Raw genomic sequence first — 22,092 nt, forward strand, 5'->3', positions numbered from 1 at the left:
AGGTATATTATTTTCGGTTCCTTCTCTTTGTTTTTTTTTTTTGAACAAACCGGTTTTATGGGATGGTTTTCACCGCTTTTCTCCGTTTTAACCGGGAATTCTGCGATTCACGGGGTTTTTTGATTTTATGGTTGTTTAAGTTCAACCTAAATGGACTAGCTACCGGTTCGCGGTTAAACCGATCGAACCAGCCGGTCCGGTTTTAAAAAACATCGGATTTAGCGGTTAGTATAATTCTCCTTTCCGGTAAAAAGATAATAATAATAATAAAGATGTAAAATTAAATTTATCCAAAGAGATAGTACGCAAATCTCAATCGTACTCAGGCACCGCGGGTAAACAGCATAAAACCCCCCTATGTTAATTAAGGAAAATATGCGCCAAACACCCCTGTGTTTTTTCTCTTGCGTAAAACCCCCTTGCGTTTCATTTTTTCTTGCACGAAATCCCCATTTCCGTTAATAGTTAACACGATTAACTATAGAGGGGATTTTATGCAAGTTTTTTGAACATAGGCGGATTTGGTGCATGGTTTTGCAACACAAAGGGGGCCTATGCAAAATTAATTTATTCATTTAAAATTCAAATTATTTTCTTAAATTAAGTCGCATACATCTATTAATTTAAAATATGAAAACTAAAAAAATAATATTCGAGATGGAAATTGAAACAAATTCATAAATTATTCATGTTCTTCTCACATATAATTAATCCATAATAAATTATAAAAATATATAATAATTTTCATAAAATAATTATATATTTTAAAAACTCAATTTTTTAAATACATTAATATATTGTGTCATATAAAAATTGATTTAAAAAAAAATATCCACCACACCTATTAAATTTAAAAATAATTATAAGTAGTCTATTTTAAATTTCTAACTATTTTCCTGCCCCAAAACAATTTAAAATTTTAATTTTCGCCCCAAAATAGTGTTTTCCGTTACTTGCTAACGGACATGTAACGGCGGGGAGCAAAAGTGTTTAAAATTGAAACTTGGAGGTGAACTTTGTTCACTTTGGAACAAGGGGGACGAAAAGTGAAATCGGGCCAAACATGAGGGACCAAAAGTGTAATTATCCCGAAATACTATGGTACAAATACAATTTATTTCTTGTTGAAAAAAAGAAAAACTAGAATTTATTTAGCATTTCACCCTTTCAAGTTTCAACACATAACTCACCTCTGCCATTTGAACAAATCAAATAAAAGTTTCCTTTGAAATTGAAATTTAAAAAGTCAGATGCTCCACTGCCCAGAAAATTTGAGTGCATATGTGAGCCTTCTGCCGACAAATTTTCAGCCGTCCAAGTTCGGGGGCTTGTCGCCGGCGGTGGCGTACAAAAACTTGAGCTTACGGCGGCAGCGACACCCACAGGTAAGAACGGTCACCGGCGGGCTACGCTATTTTTGGGAATTTATTTATTTGATAAGAAGTTGCAGAAACATATATAAATATAGATTGAGTCATTCTCATGGCAGACTTTTTATTTCGGATTTTGTTGATGTTAGCTGCCTTTACATTTAAAGTTTAAATAGCACAAGATATGCAACAGTACTTCATAGGGGTATTTTATTAATTAATTAATTAATAATTTATGTAAAAGAGAGGAGGGGTTATTTTATAGGTTCAAAATTGAGGTTTACATTTGTAAACCAGCCTTTACAAGTGGTTTTGCTTTCTAACTTAATTTTTTTAACTTACGAACAATAGTGTGACAATGTCTTTGTATTCGACAACTCTTCTCTGAGATATAGTTATTATTATTATTATTAATTTATTATTCTGGCTTGGTAGGCTCTGAGTGATGATGATCAGCAGGACAAGGAAAGTCATCCTCTTCCAACTTATAAGTGGCGCTTGGTAATATCATACGATGGCACCCGCTATTCAGGTTTTTCACTACTTGTCTTACATTTTTGTTAGCTTTTTTTGATTTTTTATATGATCGTTTTGGGGTGTTAATTGCATATAATTTATGTAGGATGGCAGTATCAACAGTCAATACCAACTGTACAATGTAAAGTTGAAGAAGCTTTGACTCGTATTACAAAATTAGAACGTAAGCATCTTTGTTTAGTTGGTGCTGGCAGAACTGATGCAGGAGTTCATGCCTGGGGTCAGGTCTGATTTACTTGCATATCGATTTTTACTTTTTTTTTTTTTTTTATGAAAAAAAAGAAATTGAGTATATGGTTTATCAGGTGGCACACTTCATCACACCTTTCAAGTACGAGTGCTTGGAGGGGTTTCACAGAGCATTAAATGGTGGTCTTCCCCCAGACATCAGAATCAGAGAAATAAGCTCTGTCCTACCTGAATTCCATGCTCGTTTTTCTGTTAAAAGCAAGACTTATAATTACAAGATTTACAACGACGCCGTTATGGATCCAATTCAAAGGCACTACGTTTACCATAGTAGTTATAAACTTAATCCATCTGCAATGAAAGATGCTGCTAAATATTTTGTAGGGAAGCACGACTTCTCTGCTTTTGCTAATGCCTCACACAACGATGGCATACCAAATCCAGTCAAGAATATACTTCGATTTCATGTCAATGAGATGGTACTTGTCGAATTCAGTTATAAACTATCAAGAAGTTGCAGATTCAAATCCAATTTTTTTTTCCTGCAGGGACCTTTGTTGCAGATTGAAGTTGAAGGATCTGGGTTTCTATATAAGCAAGTTCGGAACATGGTATGAATACCATCAAATCAAACACAATTGCTGCTGTTATTTGTTAAATAAATATATCTGTTTAATGATAAATGTTGTATAAAAATAGGTTGCTATAATGCTTCAAGTAGGAAGAGAAGCAGTTCCAGCTGAGATTGTACCGATGATTTTGGAAAGTCGAGATAGAAAAGAGTTAGCGAAATATACATTGGCAGTACCACCGCATGGACTCTGCCTTTATGGTGTCAAATACAATGAAGATCATTTCAACATTCCCTTAGCTACTAGTTTTGGTATGCATCACACGATCTCCAAATGTAAATTGCCTTTTTACTAAATGAGTATTTTTGCAAGCGGCACCCCTGTGATAGGCTCGTTAAAAACATTAGTGTTTGTCCCCCTATGTTCTTTACTCAAAGCCCCCTATGTTTTTGTCACTATTTTTTTGGGAACGTGGAGTGGAAGATGACTACTTTTTTTTAACTTTTTTTTTATTAATATTATTATTTATGATTTTTTCTTTTATTGTATATTTAGCTAGAGATAGTTTAAATATTTGTTTAAGGGGAGTGAATTGGGAGCGGACGCTCCGTTAAATGAAGAAAATTGGACGCCACTAACCGAGGGACACATGTACATGTGAAACAAAAATTGTGAAGTCTTGTGCTCTCGGTGGATTTTTTTATTTGGTAAGTAAATATATATTTTTTTTTGTTATAATGTTTTCTTGTTTGTCTTTTAAAATGAATTTTAATTTTGAGGCCCGTTGTACTTTCATTCTTATTAAATGAAATAAAAATAATTTTAGGCAAAAAAAAAAAGTCACTTTTAATTTCCAAATAAAATTTTAAAAATTCTTATTCTTTCTTAAAATTACAATAATAATATCATTTTAATGGTTTTGATTCCTACCCCTAATTATAACACTTCCAAGCTTGTTATTTTTATTTACTGTATACTATTTTATTCTATATTAACTTAGGGTAAATTAGCAATAGCTTAAATATAAAAATTAAAATAGAAAATAATAACAAAATATATTACTATTAGTTTATCATATAGTCATGGGCGGTACTACAAAGGGGCAGGGGCAGTTGACCCCATGAACTTTTTTTTTTTTTTTTTTTAGCTATTTTGTAATTATATTTTTTTAATATTACTTTTGGCCCCTCCAAATATTTTGTAAATATGTGTCTTAACCCTTAATTTTTTTGTTTATTCTCCATAATTTTATATTAATTATAGATATATTTATATATCATATTGATTATAAAAATATAAAATAAAATGGTTAAAACTTGTACTACTTTAAATAAAATTTATGAATATTTACTTATCGATCTTTGATTTTTTTATATCAATGTCTCTAAAAATAATATGAGACGGTCCCACGAATCCATTAAGGGCAATATTGTGAACCTAAATTTTTTTTCGGGGCGCTACCCCAAAACCCGAAATTTTAGTGCGCCCCCCCTACTTTCTAATCCTGGTTCCGCCCCTGCATATAGTAGTATTTTATTATGGCTAATATAATTGAGATGATTGTAGCAGCTAATTGAAAAAATAAAAATCAAAAATCAATGTGTATAGGTGTATGTCAATTACGGGATTGCAATTAATAGTCCAATTCACAATTAATGAAAACAAACACTCTCCTTAAATATGTACACGTGTCACTTAAATAATGGAGTCCGATTTTTGTTTATTAACGGCACGTCCGTTTTTAATTTAGGGGCTATTTGATAAACACCCTCCATTGCAATTTGACTTCTTGATAAATCCAATTTTAGGAGTTGATATTTGACATAAATCCAAACAAACTAAAATACCCTATATACCCCAACTAACCAGTATATTAATTTAAAATAAAAAACCGGTCGATATATGCAAACCTCCCAGATTACGAAACCGAAAAATCCTCCTTATATTTCTGCCCCAAATCACGCCCGTAATCCACTCCAATATCGTCGTCTTCTTCGTCCCGCTTTCACAAAGCCCATCCAACAATGGATATTGTTCTTGGGGAAGACAGTAATTAGAGGTTAAAACCATATTTTTTTTTATTTGCGAAAACCCAGTTACTGTTGATTTGTGTCTCTGCAAGATGGTTCAAAAATTAACAACGAAGAGTAAGTGATTACGGTATTTTATTTTTTGAGTTAAATCGATTTTTTGAATATTGCAAGTAATTTACAAGAATGTTCTTAATTTTATTATGCATGTCTTTCTCGGAAAGGGCAAACCATTACGGGAAGAAGAATGTCGAAAATCAGGGCCTGGCATTATGGAATTAGATCCTGGTGAGTATGAATTCAGTAATCGATATATAGGTGTCGTTAACTTATGCTTCGTTGTTGTAAAAATATTCATTATTACTAGTTTTGTGATATGCATGTTTAAGCACAAACCAATGTGTAGGTTTTGTTTATCAGTTTTTTACTACGAATATTAATATGTTGGACCTATACAGGAAATGTATGGTTTTTAATGGATATGCGTGGTTTTATAGTTTCTTGTTTTTTTTTTTGTTTGATGATATGTGATGTTTGAACCCTTTATGTTAAGTTTTGAACTATGTTGTATAAAGAAACTAGCTACTACTTGGTTATTGAAGTTGTATTTATACATGAAAATTAAACGGTGGATTAAAATTATGTGTGGTGTTCAGATTGTGAAGTACAGTGTGGTTATCAGTTTTATGTTGTGTGGATTTATAATCTAAGTTATGGGGTTTGGTGAGGTTTGTAATAATATATGGTATAACATAATCATATGCGGTTATGTAGTATGTATGTTATGTGGTTTTTATCCTTTTAATAGATAAAAATCTTATGCATAGTTTGTTATGTGGTTTTTATCATTATGCAATAAATGTTCTGTGGTTTTGGGAGCCATACACAGTATATGTGGGTTTTAGCCATATACAGTACATGTTAGTGGTTTTTGGGGGTATATGCAGTAATTAATATGTGCAATTGTTCACGTGAGTTTGAATTCTACAATATATGTTATGTGATATTGGTAACACATATTATGCGGTTTTGACAAATTACGTAATGTGGTTTGTATCCTTTTAATAGGTGAAAATCATAAGCAGTATAAGTTATGTGGTTGATCCTTAGGCAATGAGTGTTTTATGGTTTAGCGAGCCATAAATAGTTTTGTTAGAATCCTTTGGATTCTGACTTTGCAAGGAAACGTGTAAAAGAGTTGTAGCACAAGTCTAGAAGTCTAGATATGCCGTGATATAAGAAGGGGAGTTTCCTTGTGTTTTAATTCTTTTTAATTTGTCATTAATTGATTAATATTAGGAATTATCTTTATACAAAGAGTTTTCTTATTTTACAACCTATTCTCATACGTGAATAAGAATCCTAACCTAATGGATTTTATTTCCTTGGTGTTTTAATAGTTAAGGGAATTAGTTTTTAGATAAGGAATGATTAGTTGTATTTTCCTATACAACTCTTTTTAACGTGAATAACAGATCTAATTAGATTTGTATTCTCTTCTGCAGGAAGAATTATGAACGTATAAAGAGGACTTCAAGCATCGTTATCTGTATGCGTTTTATTGGAGAGAAAAAATATTATTTTTCTGCTCTTATTTTTGCTGCTCCCGGAACGTCTTTGATCGAGAGAAATTTTTCATAGAAAATATTTTTCCTCTCGTTTTTATTGTTCCATCGTGATACGTGATTTTCATAGAAAATATACCGGCTTTAAGGCTTTGTGGTGAAGACACCAAGATTCAAGGAGTATCACAAGTTTGCTTCTTCTATACAAAAAGAAGATCGGTTCTTCGGGAGAGGGCTTAAACAGATCTCGGGAGGAGATCGATCCGCCGACTGAGGGATTCAGCGTTGAAGGGAGTTCAACCGTGCGGAGCAAGGGACGTGCTGCAAATTGAAGATTTATAATTCAGCGTAGTATACAAGAACGGCGTCAACAAAGAGGGAGTCTTTGTATTTTGATTAAGTCCTATTATTGTATTCGTAAAACTAAAAATTAGTAAATTTTATTTGCAGGTCCCCGTGGATGTAGGGTACAATTGTATCTGAACCACATTAAAATTTGTGTCTCGTTTATTTCTGTTTTTACGAACTGCTTCACGAACTGTTGCAACACTTCACGCAACAGTAACGAAAAACTGAATCTGACACAAATAATTTATATCTGCACGAAATAAATTCTAACAATTGGCATCAAGAGCCTGTCACTAGATACACTTAGTGAGATTTTGGGATTTAATTTTTTTATTTTTTTGTGCAGATATGAATAATCATCGTGAAGGCGCATTCCTACCACCTGTCTTGGGTGAATTGAACTACTCTGATTGGAAAATAAGGATGAAGATGTTCATCAAATCTATTGATGAATGGGCCTGGCGCGCGATTCTAATTGGTTGGACACCTCCTACCTCAATGAATGAGTCATACGAAATCATTCAAACACCAAAAGAGAAGTGGAGTGATGAAGAAGTACGAAAAGCAGATTATAATTCCAAGGCAACCAATGCTATCTTGAGTTGTATCGATGAAGAACAATTCAAATTGATATCAATGTGCAAATCAGCAAAGGAGGCATGGGATGTTCTACAAGAGACCTACGAAGGAACCACTCAGATAAGCGAGTGCAAAGACACTGTCGCTGAAACTGTTGCAACAGTTGGACAAACTGTTCAGACAGAACTTAGGTATGATAAGTTGCATTCAATATCTGATAAAAGAATAACTCCGTTAAATCTTGCAGGTGATGATTGGGATTCAGAAAACAACAGCGATGATGACGCGTCATTCTTGGAAGAATTAAAGGAGTGCTATGAAAGGATGTACGAAAAATTTCTTCAGGTATGCGAGTCGAATAAATTCTTAGAAAAAGAGAAGCTTGTCCTAATTGAGGAAAACAAAGTATTGAAGGTAAGAATTTCTACTCTTGAACAAAATGTTATTTCTGCTAGTAGAGAAACAGATAGTTTGAAGGCTAAATTTGCTAAAACCCAAGATTCTATTTCAAAATTAAATACAGGTAAGGTAAACTTGAATGAAATTTTGAGAACAAATCAGCCGAACTATGGTCATCTAGGTGTAAGGGGTAATAAACTATCTGATGATGCTTTGAAACAGAAAGAAGATCCAATAGGAAAAATCAATTTTGTTAAACAATGCACTGTTTCACAGACTGTTGCGACAGTTGCGCCAAAACAGTCATTTCAAAGAAAACGTTTTGTGCCTATTTGTCATTTTTGTCATGTTGCTGGTCATATACGACCCAGATGTTTTAAGTACTTGAAAATGGTTAAAAGAATAATGGCCTGCTCACCACTTTCCGCTAAAATTGATCACACTTTTGTGTCGTCTCAAAAACCCAAGATAAAGGTTGATTTAGTGAATAAAACTCAACAAAAAATCTGGGTAAAGAAGTCTGATCTTAATTGTTTACCTGCCATTACTTCTTTAAAATCGTGTGATGATAGTACTAACTGTTCCAACAGTTCTGTTGACAAAATTGGATTGGGGCATAAGAAACTTGATCTTCTGAATTTTGATAATTTGAGTGCGAAAAATAATTCGATGAATCCTATTCAGCATTCAAGAACTAAGCTTACTGATATTTGTCATCATTTCATAAGGGGCTTGGTTGAAAAGGGGGTTGTCTCAATTGATTATGTTGCAACGGAGAATGAATTAACTGATGCTTTTGCAAAAACCCTTGATGCACAGAGATTTGATTCCTTGCGAAAATCGCTGGGAATTTATGGTGTTTAATCTGATGCAGTTGCATGAACTGTTGCAATTGTCTGTGTGTCCAGACTTGCAACTTTTAGTGGTAGGACACTTCATATGTTTTTGCATCTCATATAGGACCTGCATTAAGCATACTGCATATGATTGAGACAAATGTGAGTTTGATACTTCGTGTTCTTCTAAATTTTGTGGGGGTAGAACTTCACCAATTCCCAAAATGATTACTTAAAAGGCTCCAACTTATTTATTTCTCTGAATAGTCTTGTCATGGTTGGATGTTTTTATAGGGAAAAGCTGTCTCTTTTAACGAGTGAAAGCTACTCTTGAACTACTGTTATTAATATATATATATATATCTACAACCATTTGGTCAGTGAATAGTTCGAAGCCTTTTTGAGTCGAGCCAGTAAATCACGTGGCCGAAAGCTCGCTACAAGGCTCAATTAGAAAGCCCAGGGAACTACACATTGCACGGCCAATATAAATTATATATATGGTCAGTGAATAGTTCGAAGCCTAGTTGAGTCGAGCCAGTAAACCACTTGACCGAACACTTACTACAAAGCTCAATTAGAAAGCCCAGGGGACTACACATTGCACGACCAACATAATCTCGTTCCTTTTAATTGCTCTGTTTTTCATGGGAAAAAGCTACCATTAGACGTGTGTGTACGCTACCTAATAAGAGCATCTTTGTGTTTGACTTGGGATTATTAAGTTTATTGGTTGCATTGGCAGTCGGATTTTTGGGGATTGCGCTTATCGTGAATGTGAAGATAAATCCCATATGTTTTGTTTGTCCATGCAGTATCCTATTCACATATGTCTCTTCACTCATGTCTATTTCTCATGTTTACTTTTTGTACTGCATTAGGCATTATTTAAAAAAAAAAAAAAAAAAAAAAAAAAAAAAAAAAAAAAGAGAGAGAGACGGAATTTTTGTTTATGTGCCGGTTAAATTTGATTTTTTTTGTTGCAACCGGATCGATTGGGCTTACTCCTCACATTTCCACGTTTCTTATGAAGTTTGGCAAAGTCTGTAGTCTTTGCTATTTAATGTTGGATTTGATATCACTATCCTTTGATTTTCGCATTGCAATTATCGTGTGGTATTGAGTTTGTGAGTTTGTGATTTTCTGTGCACGTTATGTATAGTGATTCTTCTCACTTCCTTCCAAGATTCTCTCTTCGTTTTGATCTTTTTGTTAAGTGTTTGAACAGCTTGCTTGAATCATCAAGATCATTAGTCCATGTTGAGTTATCTCTGCATGGTGATTGCCCAGAAAGGGGGAGAAAAGAACAGTAACGATGGCATGAACACAGGGAGAGTTTCGACAACTGTTGCGACAGTGCATCAGACAGTTGCTGGAACAGTGCAGGAATGCAGGGGGAGTTCCGACAACTGTTGCTACAGTGCATCAGACAGTTGCTGGGCAGAAATATAGGACAAATAATAAGCATTGTGCAGAGAAGTTGTTTCTGCTACTGCATATCCTTTTAGCTCGTGCTTATCTGAACGAATTATCTGCCTTTATTTTGGAACTATGGTTTATTTATGGTTTACACTATCTGCTGAACTGTTTGATAAACTGTTGCAACAGTTTATATGTGCAGATGTTATTCTGAATTTGCTAACCCTTGTTCATGCAGGTATCATATATTTAGGGGGAGTAAATATTCTGACCAATCAATGCCAAAGGGGGAGAGTGTTAGAATCTCGGTGGGATTCTAAGTCCACAACACCAAGTGGAATTCTATGGAGATGTGTATTAATATGAGGAACATATTTTCCTTAGTTATCTCATTAGATAATTTGAGAAGAAATAAAGAATCTCTCCATATTAATCACCTGAACGTGTCAAGAAGGAATTCCATTTTTTATTATTATTGTGGTAATTGTCATTAATTGGTTTCCTTGTTTAATTTCTCCAGAGCTTCACAAGAATATAGAAGGAGGAGCTAATGCCGACGTTATTTGCTGAGTCTCTTATCACGTGGATAATTTACCACGTTGTCATCCACCGCCTTCCAAGTCTATCAAGCCAAGTAAGCAAAGGGGAAGAATGAATGCATTTACAAGAGGAGCTGCCTAAGGATCATTCACAGAGGGAGATACAAATGCAGGGGGAGCTGACTCCGCTGTGAACCACCTGCCGAAGCCACTACTGCTGGAACAGTTGCTGAAACTGTGGCACTTGCTATTGCAGCAGTTGATGCCACTCTTGTTGTTGGATGTTCCTTTAATGCTGAGGATGATCCTTCGTTTTATTGTGGCACTTGCTGGAACAGTTGCTGAAACTGTGGCACTTGCTATTGCAGCAGTTGATGCCACTCTTGTTGCTGGATGTTCCATTAATGCTGAGGATGATCCTTCGTTTTATTGCTTCCGTCTATCATTTGATTGTTTTCTTTTCAGGTTATTTTACTCAGGGGGAGAAAATGATTATAATCAATAAACGACAAAGGGGGAGATTGTTAGAATCCTTTGGATTCTGACTTTGCAAGGAAACGTGTAAAAGAGTTGTAGCACAAGTCTAGAAGTCTAGATATGCCGTGATATAAGAAGGGGAGTTTCCTTGTGTTTTAATTCTTTTTAATTTGTCATTAATTGATTAATATTAGGAATTATCTTTATACAAAGAGTTTTCTTATTTTACAACCTATTCTCATACGTGAATAAGAATCCTAACCTAATGGATTTTATTTCCTTGGTGTTTTAATAGTTAAGGGAATTAGTTTTTAGATAAGGAATGATTAGTTGTATTTTCCTATACAACTCTTTTTAACGTGAATAACAGATCTAATTAGATTTGTATTCTCTTCTGCAGGAAGAATTATGAACGTATAAAGAGGACTTCAAGCATCGTTATCTGTATGCGTTTTATTGGAGAGAAAAAATATTATTTTTCTGCTCTTATTTTTGCTGCTCCCGGAACGTCTTTGATCGAGAGAAATTTTTCATAGAAAATATTTTTCCTCTCGTTTTTATTGTTCCATCGTGATACGTGATTTTCATAGAAAATATACCGGCTTTAAGGCTTTGTGGTGAAGACACCAAGATTCAAGGAGTATCACAAGTTTGCTTCTTCTATACAAAAAGAAGATCGGTTCTTCGGGAGAGGGCTTAAACAGATCTCGGGAGGAGATCGATCCGCCGACTGAGGGATTCAGCGTTGAAGGGAGTTCAACCGTGCGGAGCAAGGGACGTGCTGCAAATTGAAGATTTATAATTCAGCGTAGTATACAAGAACGGCGTCAACAAAGAGGGAGTCTTTGTATTTTGATTAAGTCCTATTATTGTATTCGTAAAACTAAAAATTAGTAAATTTTATTTGCAGGTCCCCGTGGATGTAGGGTACAATTGTATCTGAACCACATTAAAATTTGTGTCTCGTTTATTTCTGTTTTTACGAACTGCTTCACGAACTGTTGCAACACTTCACGCAACAGTAACGAAAAACTGAATCTGACACAAATAATTTATATCTGCACGAAATAAATTCTAACAAGTTTATATGGTTTTTATCCATATGAAGTAAATGTTTTGCTGTTTGGGGAGTTATAAGCAGTGTATATGGTTTTATGGTTTTGGTATATTTATATGCTTTTGGATAGTTATATGGTTTGACCTGAAATTTGTAATCTTTAAACAAAAAGCTGTCGTGGATAAGACGGGGAGATATCACAATCTAGATCTCTCGTACAACGAAGAAGTGGTTTTAATGACTGATGCTCCCCAATAAAAGAGTGACAGTGTCGACTGTGGGGTAGTTGTGTGCTACATCGTAAAGCAGTTCTTCCAAAATAGAATTATTACAAAAGCACAAGGTGTGAATGACATTCCCAACATGAGAATAGAGATCGTCGAGACTTTACTTGAATGGCGCAAAAATAAAGTATATATTCGACGTAATAGATGAAAATGCGTAATATTATGGAATGGGTTATGTGGTTGTTGTTTTTTTCTGAGATTTTTTGTTATGAATCTTTTTGGGATACACTTTATTTATCGTTAAACATTATGACATATGGACGTGCAGTTTATTTACTGTATTTCTTTATTTTTCAACTTTTTGGTCGTTGTGTAAGCATATTGTATGGAATGCAGTACGTTTAGTTTGCATTGTGGAGTTTATTCAATAAATTTGCATTATAAATTATTAAATACTGTTTGTTTATGTAAAAGATAGTAATAATGTTGTGTGGTATTCACCTTGTGCGGTGGTTTTGTTATCTATATCATTGTCTATTGTTGGGGATCATGAAAAATAGTGTTGTGGTTTTGGTAGTGGATATATGTGTGGTGTTAGTACAGTGATTTTTGGTAACTTTTGTATGTGGTTTTTGGTAATGGCTCTATGTGGTTGTTGGTGATGGATATTTGTGCAGTAAGTAGTTGGTAATGGCTATATGTGGTTATTACTGCACATATGGCTATATGTGTAGTAAGTAGTTGGAATGTAAACTCTCTGATCGAACAAAGAATTGTTGTGTATTATGAGATGACTAACAAATAATTTTTAGTGTAGAACATGTCTGCTAACAACAATATTTTTCTTGTTTTGTGTTACTGTTGGGTGCTAAATACCCACACGCAAGTGCACGTATCGCAAACAAGTAGTAAAGTAGACTCGTGAGAGTCGGATGTCGATCCCACAGGGAATACGCAAATTATTTAATCCTAAGTACCAAATTTTAACAATTACGATTTTTATCCAGCCTACGCAAGTTTGTCAAATTAATTAACTAAATAAATTAAACTAATTAAGAAAGCAATTAAACACGAGAAAATATCAATATAAAACGGATCTAGGATTTTATCTTCCCCCTATGCGATAATTCTTCACCCAATTAATCTTCTATCATGCAAGTTATGGTTCCCGATTATTAACCCAAGACAAGGAATTACTCATAACCAGTTGTCGCTGTATTATAAGCCTATTATTCATAAAAGATTCACTATATGTCTATGCAAACCTAGTATAAATAAAGCATTAAATAACATGTCTCGAAAACGGCTACCTAAGGTATTATCTGTATGTCTATGATAATACATGCAATCAACACACACATTCGGTGAAAAACTACTCGAAGGCTCTTCTATCCCTGTTCTAATTATTAAAACAATCTGTCAATCAATTCTAACAATAACCAATAGCAACATAAATTAGCTACGTTCATGCGCTAAATAAGATCAAGATAGAAGAAATAATCGAAGAATTAAACTTGCATAAAAGTAGAAAAATAGGTTCGAATTACCACATAGGGTTCCAACAAAATCCTAGAATAAAAACTTAGCTACTCATGTTCTTAACGAAAAGCATAATAAAAATACGAAAGTTCATAAAAATCTAGAAATAAAAGTAAAGGAAAAACTAGGATGAAGATTCGTCAAGTCTTCGTCTTCGTTGCTCCGTTCTCTTGCTCCTAGATTGCGTGTAGAAAAAATAAAGATAAAAGATAAACGATAGATGATAAAGGTCCCTTTAATTGTGTGCTTTTTGGCCTTTAAATAGGGTGCAAAAAATATAAAAGGGCGGTTTCCTTGTGTAATTAAAATTCCTTCACTGCGCCAATGCGTTCCTCCGGACGGCCGTGCGAGAATACGCTTTAAAATCCGGACGGCCGTCCGGTCTTCAATTCTTCAGAGTTTTGATATTTTCACTTTTGGCCCACTTTTTCTCCGAATTTGCAGTTTTCACCCCATAAGTTGCCAATTCTTCAATTTGCACCTAAAATACAAATAATAGCCATTTTAAGCACCAATTATCGTTAAAACACACCAAAAGCTCAAATAAAAAGGTACAATTAAGTGTATAAATATACACTTAACACACCCCCAAACTTGAACTTTTGCTTGTCCTCAAGTAAAATCAATTTAAGAGCACAAAACACGACTATACATCTCATTACATAGATCGATTGGTCAACTTCGTGTTTCCAGAACTTGCAATTATGATGATAATTCCTAGGTATTCGCAAGCTTAACATTCAATGGCACTTAGTCACTCACTATTACCAAAAACCACAAATCATACAATTGCTTCAAGTATCCAATATTTGCAAGTTAAAAATAGAAAGTATTTATACTTACATGCATACATTTGACTCCAAATACTCACCAAATTATTCTACTCAACTAATATTGAACAATAAGCTATTGAGATCATTGGGACTTTGTGGCTTTCAATTGTTAGGCTCTTTGGTCCGAGGTAGGTAATATGGGTATGTGTGGCTAATTTTTCTTGAAGTGAGGTGATTACGCCAAAATTTGAAAGATAGGCGTTTGAAACAATGAATTCACCTCTAGGGACTTTAATAAACTCGATTCTCCAAAATTCACACGTCAATACTTTTGCCTTTTAGGCAATGGATCGAGTTTTCAACACAATTCAACAACTAGTCATTATTTCTCCCTTCTAATCTATTCTTCTTCTTCTTTTTCTAATATTTTTTTTTTTCGAATCGAAGAATTTAAATATATATATGTAAGGATGCACATATATATATATATATATATATATATATATATATATATATATATATATATATATATATATATATATCTATATTTTTAAGAAGAAGAAAGATCTTATAAGAATATTCGATCGACCTCCAAGGGATAATTATTCAACAATCTCCACTTTTCTACCTTCCACATATTGGCTAAAAGAAAGAACACCTTTTCTCCGAGGCTCAAATCAAGGTTCTAAGGATAATTTGACAAAAAGGGTAGGCTTGAAAGGCTCAAACGGTTCAAAGAAGGCCCAAATCATATCCCAAATCACTTACTACCCAACAATTCGTATCATAAATGTCCTAAGGTGAGATTTAAAACCGAACAAAGCATGATTTAGCACAAATAAATTCCAAATATAAAATGCAAAACATTCAACCAAAGCAATGCATAAGGCGTGATTCCTAGCAATAATTCACTTCTACGTTCCGTTGAATCGAAAGCTAAACAAATATCTACTCCTTATCAACATAAAACAAGTAATCTCATCATCAAACATTGACCATCTCCCATCATCATAGTTCATCGATGCATCGAACAATTTATTTATTTATTTATTTTTTTTTTAAAGCAAAAAAATAAAACGGAAATAACAAAACGCAAATAAAGCATGCAAACTAAAAAAAAATTAAAACACAAATAAAGCCCACATAAAATAAAACAAGTAGTTAACCACCCCCTAACTTAAAATTCACATTGCCCTCAATGTGATTCGCCCGGAGTTTAAGGATAGAAAACACCTGTTTAAGCGTCGGGACCATCGTTGGGTTGCTCACCAACTCCACCTTGCGCATGAGCATCACCATCCTCCTCATCATCCGAAAGCTCGGGTACCGGCTCAAGAATCGGCGCAGGCAACGGAGCCGGTTCGGCGCACTCGGGATTGCCGCATGCCAAATGGGGCACAATGGCTTGGAGCATCTTCCCCGACCACCGTTGGAGGGATTCAATCGTGCTCACCTTGTGCTCCACCGTGGCAAGCCGATTTCTCGTGATCACCAACTCTCGCTCCATTCTTCTTTGAAATCGCCGGTCCGAACTTGTACTTGGACCCTCGGGTGGAGCTATTGGTTGGTTATCGAAGGGTTGCTCGCCACCTTGGATGGGTGCCTTGAATTGTCGGGCCGCGAGATTATTCATTGGCTTCCGAATTTGTGTGAGAATATCCGTCAGTTTGGTTGGGACCTTCGCCTTCTTGCATAAGCCGGTAACGAGGCAAGGGAAATAAAACCCTTTGGCATTGTTGACCATGGAGATCCACAAACGTTCGGTTACGATTTCGCCTATGTTGATCGGTGTGCCCTTGAGGATGTAGTATGCAAGAGCGCACCGTTCGGGGTCCACGTGAGTCCACGAGCGGGTGGGAATGAGGTTGGCACATATGAACGTAAGGCACGCCTTGCCTACTTGGTTGATGCATTTCCACTCCAACTCGTACGCTTCTTCGGTTGAGAGGTTGGACCAAATGGGGGGTCCATCGCACAACACCTCGGCGATTTGATCTCTTGTAACCGCGAGTTTCATTTGCTCCCAATTGAATGGTGTATGGCGGAGGTGATAGAAGGCGTTGATTGCTTGGGCACACCAATCGACGCGCTTTCCTCGAACCGTGCTCTACTTCCGATCCGTTGATAGGAGGATACGAGTGTTGGCGTAGAACTCGCGGACTAATGATAAGTTGATCGACCCCTGCGGTTCCAATAGTGCTTGCCACCCTCGTCGTATGAATTCTTGATGTAACGGGGCAAATTGTGGAAGGGTGATCTCATAGGCACGCTCCGTCACTAGTTTCTTCACCTTTTGCTTCTCGAAACGAGAACTGGCGCCTTCGACACAAAAAGCATCGTCGTCGGGGGTTGGAATTTGATCGGTTTTTTTGCCCTTCCCCTTGCCTTTTGAAGTGCTCTCGCCTTGTGAGGTGCCCTCCCCGTCACGTCCTCGTTTCCCCATGACTTGAAAAAATGCGTGTGGAAGGGATTAGGAGTGGATTGATGTGCAAAATTTCCCCCAAACTTGACTTGGGCAATTCGTCGAACACATTGTGGGAGTTCTTGGTGGAATGGGGTTGCGGAGAAATTTGCACCTTGCTTGAATCCTCCCTGCGCAAATCAACAAGAAACCACCAAGATTAAGTAGTATGTGTGTGTATTTGGTGAATTTCTGGTGAAATTTGTCAAAGAAAAGTGAATTTTTTTGAAAGAGGAATGTGAGGGTTCGAAGTGGGGGAGAAGGAGAATTGGGAATTATCAAAATTGGGGTTTGGAAAACCCCTATTTAATATGCCCGTTTTTTCCTCTCGGACGGTCGTGCGAAATATAAGCCTGAGATCCGCACGGCCGCGCCATTCCTTGAATTTGGGCAGTAGGCAACTGGTTCTCGGACGGCCGTCCGAGAATTACGTATACATTTCACACGGCCGCGCCAATTCACGATTTTGGGCAGTAGCTTCCTCCGTTTCTCGGACGGCAGTGCGAGATTCCAGTTCTTTTTCGCACGCCCGCACCAATGTGCGTTTTTGTCCAGTAGCTGCTCCAAAATCTCACACGGCCGTGTGAGATTCATGCCTTTTTCTTGCACGATCGTGTGAATAATTGCAATTGGGTCCCTGCAAAATAAAAACTTCTTATTAGTGCCCCTGAAATTTGTTTTTTTTTTTTTCGAACTTAAATAAAAAAAAATAAAAACTAAAAGAAAAATAAAATAACATAAAATAAAATAAGAAAAACGAAGTCTCGGGTTGCCTCCCGAGAAGCGCTAAGTTTACAGTCTTCAGCCGGACTTTGTCTGCTTCTTTGTTCAAGCTAACGTGACCGAAGTCACTTGGCGATTGAATTCCTCTCCCCAATAATGTTCGTTTGGTTCTTTAGGTGGCCACATCCACCTTGCACGTTCATTATTGTTATCACCCCAACTCTTTTGACTGTCTCTCGGCGGAGTTGAAATTGAGCTCGCACAATAAACTTGCTCCGTCCGACTATCTTTTCCGCCACCATCTCCTGCACTCAAAGATCCTTTCCCATGGTCTAAGATCAAAACGTCAAAATCGTCATGATTTGTAAAATTCACAAGATCAATAGCATAACAATCATTATTATCACATGGATTTTTATTAGCGATAAACACGTTAAATTTGATCGTTTGATCGTGCACCGTCATTGTAAGATCACCACTCGCACAATCAATTAGAGTTTTCGAAGTGGCTAAAAACGGTCTCCCTAAAATAAGAGGTATCTCCCTATCTTCATCTATATCGAGTACAACAAAATCAACCGGGAAGATAAATTTGTTCACCTTTACTAGCACATTCTCTAAAATACCTTTTGGGTAAACTAAAGACCTATCGGCTAATTGAAGAGTTATAGCCGTAGATTCAATCTCACCTAACCCAAGATTTTGATACCTAGAATAAGGCATAAGATTAATGCTAGCACCTAAATCAATGAGCGATCTAAAATTTTTACCTCCTATAGTACAAGGGATAGTGAACTTACCTGGATCGCCGAGTTTTTGTGGAAAGGGCCGTGTAAGAATTGCACTACATTGTTCCGTGAGTTGGATCATCTCGTTCCCTTGCAATTTCTTCCTCTTTGTCAAGAGATCCTTGAGGAACTTCACCCACTTTGGCATCTTTTGAAGGGCTTCAATAAACGGGATATTTATTTGGATTTCCTTCAGCTTGTCCAAAAATCTTTGATAATCGGCATCGAGCTTCTTCTTTAAAAGCTTCTGAGGATATGGAATTGGAGGGGCTCGTGATTTCACTGGGGATGATAGTGGTTCTTCGTGAGTTGCTTTTTTTTCCCCAATCACGCTCGGCTTCTCGATCACCGTGTTTTGCTTCTCTTTTCGTGGGGCTTCCTCCAATTGTCTCCCATTCCTCAAACTCACAGCGTTGCACTGCTCGACGTTGTTCTTCCGAGGATCTTCTGTATTCGACGGCAGTGCTCCCGATGGCCTCGCGGTTAGCTGGGTTGCAAGTTGACCCATTTGTGTTTCCAAATTTCGGATAGAGGCTTGGGTGGTTGTCATAAATTGCGCCAATATATTTGCGAGATCTCCACCTTGAGGTTGAGCTTGAGGCGGATTTTGGAATCCGGGCGCTGGTCGTGAATAATTAGGCGGTTGACCTTGAGGTGGTACTTGCCTTGGTCCTTGCTGATTTCCTCCCCACCCAAAGTTAGGGTGATCTTTCCATCCCGGATTATACGTGTTGGAGTACGGGTTCGTCTGTTGTCGGTTGGTGTCATGCACATAATTCAGAGACTCCGTTTCTTCTGCGCGCTGGTCGGGAACTTGGACTGCATGGACTTGCTGAGTCTGCAAAGCCGCTACTTGCTTTGATAGCTTCTCTAACTGGGCCGTGATTGCAGTGACTCCATCTAATTCCAATATTCCTCCCGTGTTGACTGCTCCGCTATTCGACCGGTCCGATGCCCGCATGTATTTATTTCTAGCGATTCGCTCCAAGAGTTTGTACGCTTCGTCGTAAGTTAAACTCATGAACATACCTCCAGCTGCAGAGTCGAGCACGGTTCTTGAGTTGTCTTGTAGCCCATCGTAAAATATTTGCAGTTGGCGCCACTCTTGAAGTCCGTGATTCGGGCACCTCCTTACTAACTGTTTGAACCGCTCCCACGTCTCGAATAATGCTTCACCGGCTTCTTGTATGAAAATTTGAATTTCTCTCCGGATTCTCTCAGTTTTTGTTGGGGAGTTGTATGTGTTCATGAAAAGTTGTGCTAGCTGGGCCCAAGACGAGATGGAGTGCGGTGCGCGCGTTTGTAACCATTCTCGGGCTGCGCCTTGTAAGGAGTGCTTGAACAGGCGGAGTTGCAGTGCTTCGGGCGTTACTCCGTTCATCTTGTGCGAATCACACGTCTCGAGAAAGTTGACCAAGTGGAGATGTGGATCTTCATGAGCTAGGCCGCTAAATAACCCATTGTTTTGGAGCATCGTGAGGAGTCCCGCTCGGATCTCGAAATTGTTGGCTTCAATGGGGGGTTGTTGGATACTTGATTGAAACCCATTGAGCGTTGGAACGGTGTACTCATGCAATGCTCGTTGACGAGGTGGTGGATTAATTAGCTGGCGTTGGTTTTGCTCGTTGACGATTTCTCCTGCCGCATTCGGTGGGTGCCTTTGGTCACCTTCCCCACGGTTAATCTCTTCTTCCATTGTTGCGGGAGCGTTTTGAGCTAACCCTTGATTTCTCCTCGCTTGCCTAAACGTTCGCTCAATTTCAGGATCGAGAGGTAACAAGCTCATATCGTGTCCCCTTCGCATAAAAAGTACATAAAAAAAAGAGTAAAAAGCAGTTTACCCCCTAAACTAATGGCCGTTTTGCACTTTACCCCCTAAACAAAAAAAATTTGCACGTTTTTACCTAAACTCCTTAGTTCGTTGCAGGGTGCCCCCTAAACTGAATTTTCCGACAATTTTGGACGGAAAGTTAAACACGTGCATTGCACATGAAATTTGCAGGGGTAAATTCATAAATTCACTTCCATTTTATATATTAAATATAAATTAATTAAAAACAAAAAAAAAGGAAAAAAAAAACCATCTGCAATCTTCTTCTTCCCTCACCCCCGACCACCAGCGATTTACCTATCCCTCCTCCTTTCCTCCGCCGCTTTTTCCTCCCCTTCCTCCGGCTTCGGCTAAGACCCTCTATGACACTGGCTTTACGACACCTATCTCTCCTCCGATCCCGACTACAGCTTGTCACACTCTTAGATGGAGGATTCCGATTTTACCAACCTTTTCTCCGGCAGAAAGCCCAATGACATACTTCTCTCCCTCGACGACAATCAGTCCATCCAAGAGGTCTTCCTCGGAGCTCGAATTTCATGGGTCAATCAAATCGAAAGAGACCACCGGAACCAGATTGTTTCTCGGAATTTCGTCATGAGAATCAACAAAAGGGATAAGCGGAGGGTACTGAAACCCTATCTTCAACACATACACAGAGTCTCCGACGATATCGAGCAGAGGGGGAAAGAACTGAGGATTTACAATAACGGAAGCAACGGCAGGTGGAAATCGGTTCCTTTTAATCACCCGGCGAGTTTCGACTCGCTCGTAATCGACCCAGACGTGAAAGCCAAAATACGCAACGATTTGGAAATGTTTCAGAAATCGAAGCAGGTTTTCGAGGATTTAGATCGTTATGTGTCGGACAGATCGAGGTCGAGAATTACGTCATCCGGTCTGATGAATTTCATGGATGGGCTGTCGAATTCTGAGGATGAGAGAATTATGATTTTCACGATGAACGACAAAGAAGGAATCGATTCAGCCCTCTTGCGTCCTGGGAGAATCGATACGCACATCCATTTTCCGATGGAGGAGATAAAACGAACAAGAAAGAAGAAGAAATAGAACAGAGTGGAAAAAAAGGGAGTAAAGAAAAGGAAAAAAAAAAGGCCTGTGGTGGGTGATTTGCTTTTTTCCTTTTATTATAAATCATTATTTTATATTTAATATATACAATTTAAGAATGGACAAATTTACCCCTGTAAATTGCACGTGCAACGCATATGATTTAATATTCCGTCCAAATTTGCCGGAAAATTGAGTTTAGGGGGCACCGTACAACGAATTAACGAGTTCAGGTAAAAACGTGCAAATTTTTTTTGTTTGGGGGGTAAAGTGCAAATCGACCCTTAGTTTAGGGGGTAAACTGCTTTTTACTCTAAAAAAAATAAAAAAATAAAAATAAAATAAAATAAATAAAATGGCTGAAGTAAGAAAAATTGCTCAAATTTAATATTAGGATAAATAAATAATTTAGCCGTAATCCCCGGCAACGGCGCCAAAAACTTGTTGGGTGCTAAATACCCACACGCAAGTGCACGTATCGCAAACAAGTAGTAAAGTAGACTCGTGAGAGTCGGATGTCGATCCCACAGGGAATACGCAAATTATTTAATCCTAAGTACCAAATTTTAACAATTACGATTTTTATCCAGCCTACGCAAGTTTGTCAAATTAATTAACTAAATAAATTAAACTAATTAAGAAAGCAATTAAACACGAGAAAATATCAATATAAAACGGATCTAGGATTTTATCTTTCCCCTATGGGATAATTCTTCACCCAATTAATCTTCTATCATGCAAGTTATGATTCCCGATTATTAA

The 22,092-nt window shown here is 37.1% G+C and overlaps 1 protein-coding gene and 1 pseudogene across 1 annotated transcript; both read left to right on the plus strand.

The window, feature by feature from the left end:
• Nucleotides 1–1,133: 1,133 nt before the first annotated feature.
• LOC105958101 (Pseudouridine synthase family protein) lies at nt 1,134–3,211 on the plus strand. Its single transcript, XM_012982105.2, has 6 exons — nt 1,134–1,385; nt 1,806–1,902; nt 1,993–2,132; nt 2,213–2,575; nt 2,645–2,707; nt 2,796–3,211. The coding sequence occupies exons 1-6, from the start codon at nt 1,251–1,253 to the stop codon at nt 3,021–3,023; spliced, it is 1,026 nt and encodes a 341-aa protein (XP_012837559.1). The 5' UTR covers nt 1,134–1,250; the 3' UTR covers nt 3,024–3,211.
• A 17,335-nt stretch (nt 3,212–20,546) lies between these two features.
• On the plus strand, nt 20,547–21,648 carry LOC148772825 (AAA-ATPase At2g46620 pseudogene; annotated as a pseudogene).
• The last annotated feature ends 444 nt before the right edge of the window (nt 21,649–22,092 follow it).

Source organism: Erythranthe guttata, chromosome 1, assembly GCF_056151865.1.
Source record: "Erythranthe guttata isolate IM_541 chromosome 1, IM_541, whole genome shotgun sequence".
NCBI lineage: Eukaryota > Viridiplantae > Streptophyta > Magnoliopsida > Lamiales > Phrymaceae > Erythranthe > Erythranthe guttata.

Bases quoted from the DNA above. Each gene is read 5' to 3' on its own strand.
- LOC105958101 (XM_012982105.2), top strand. From the start codon at position 1,251: ATGCTCCACTGCCCAGAAAATTTGAGTGCATATGTGAGCCTTCTGCCG. The intron at 2,133-2,212 runs GTCTGATTTACT...ATGGTTTATCAG, and splicing joins GAGTTCATGCCTGGGGTCAG to GTGGCACACTTCATCACACC. The intron at 2,708-2,795 runs GTATGAATACCA...GTATAAAAATAG, and splicing joins ATAAGCAAGTTCGGAACATG to GTTGCTATAATGCTTCAAGT.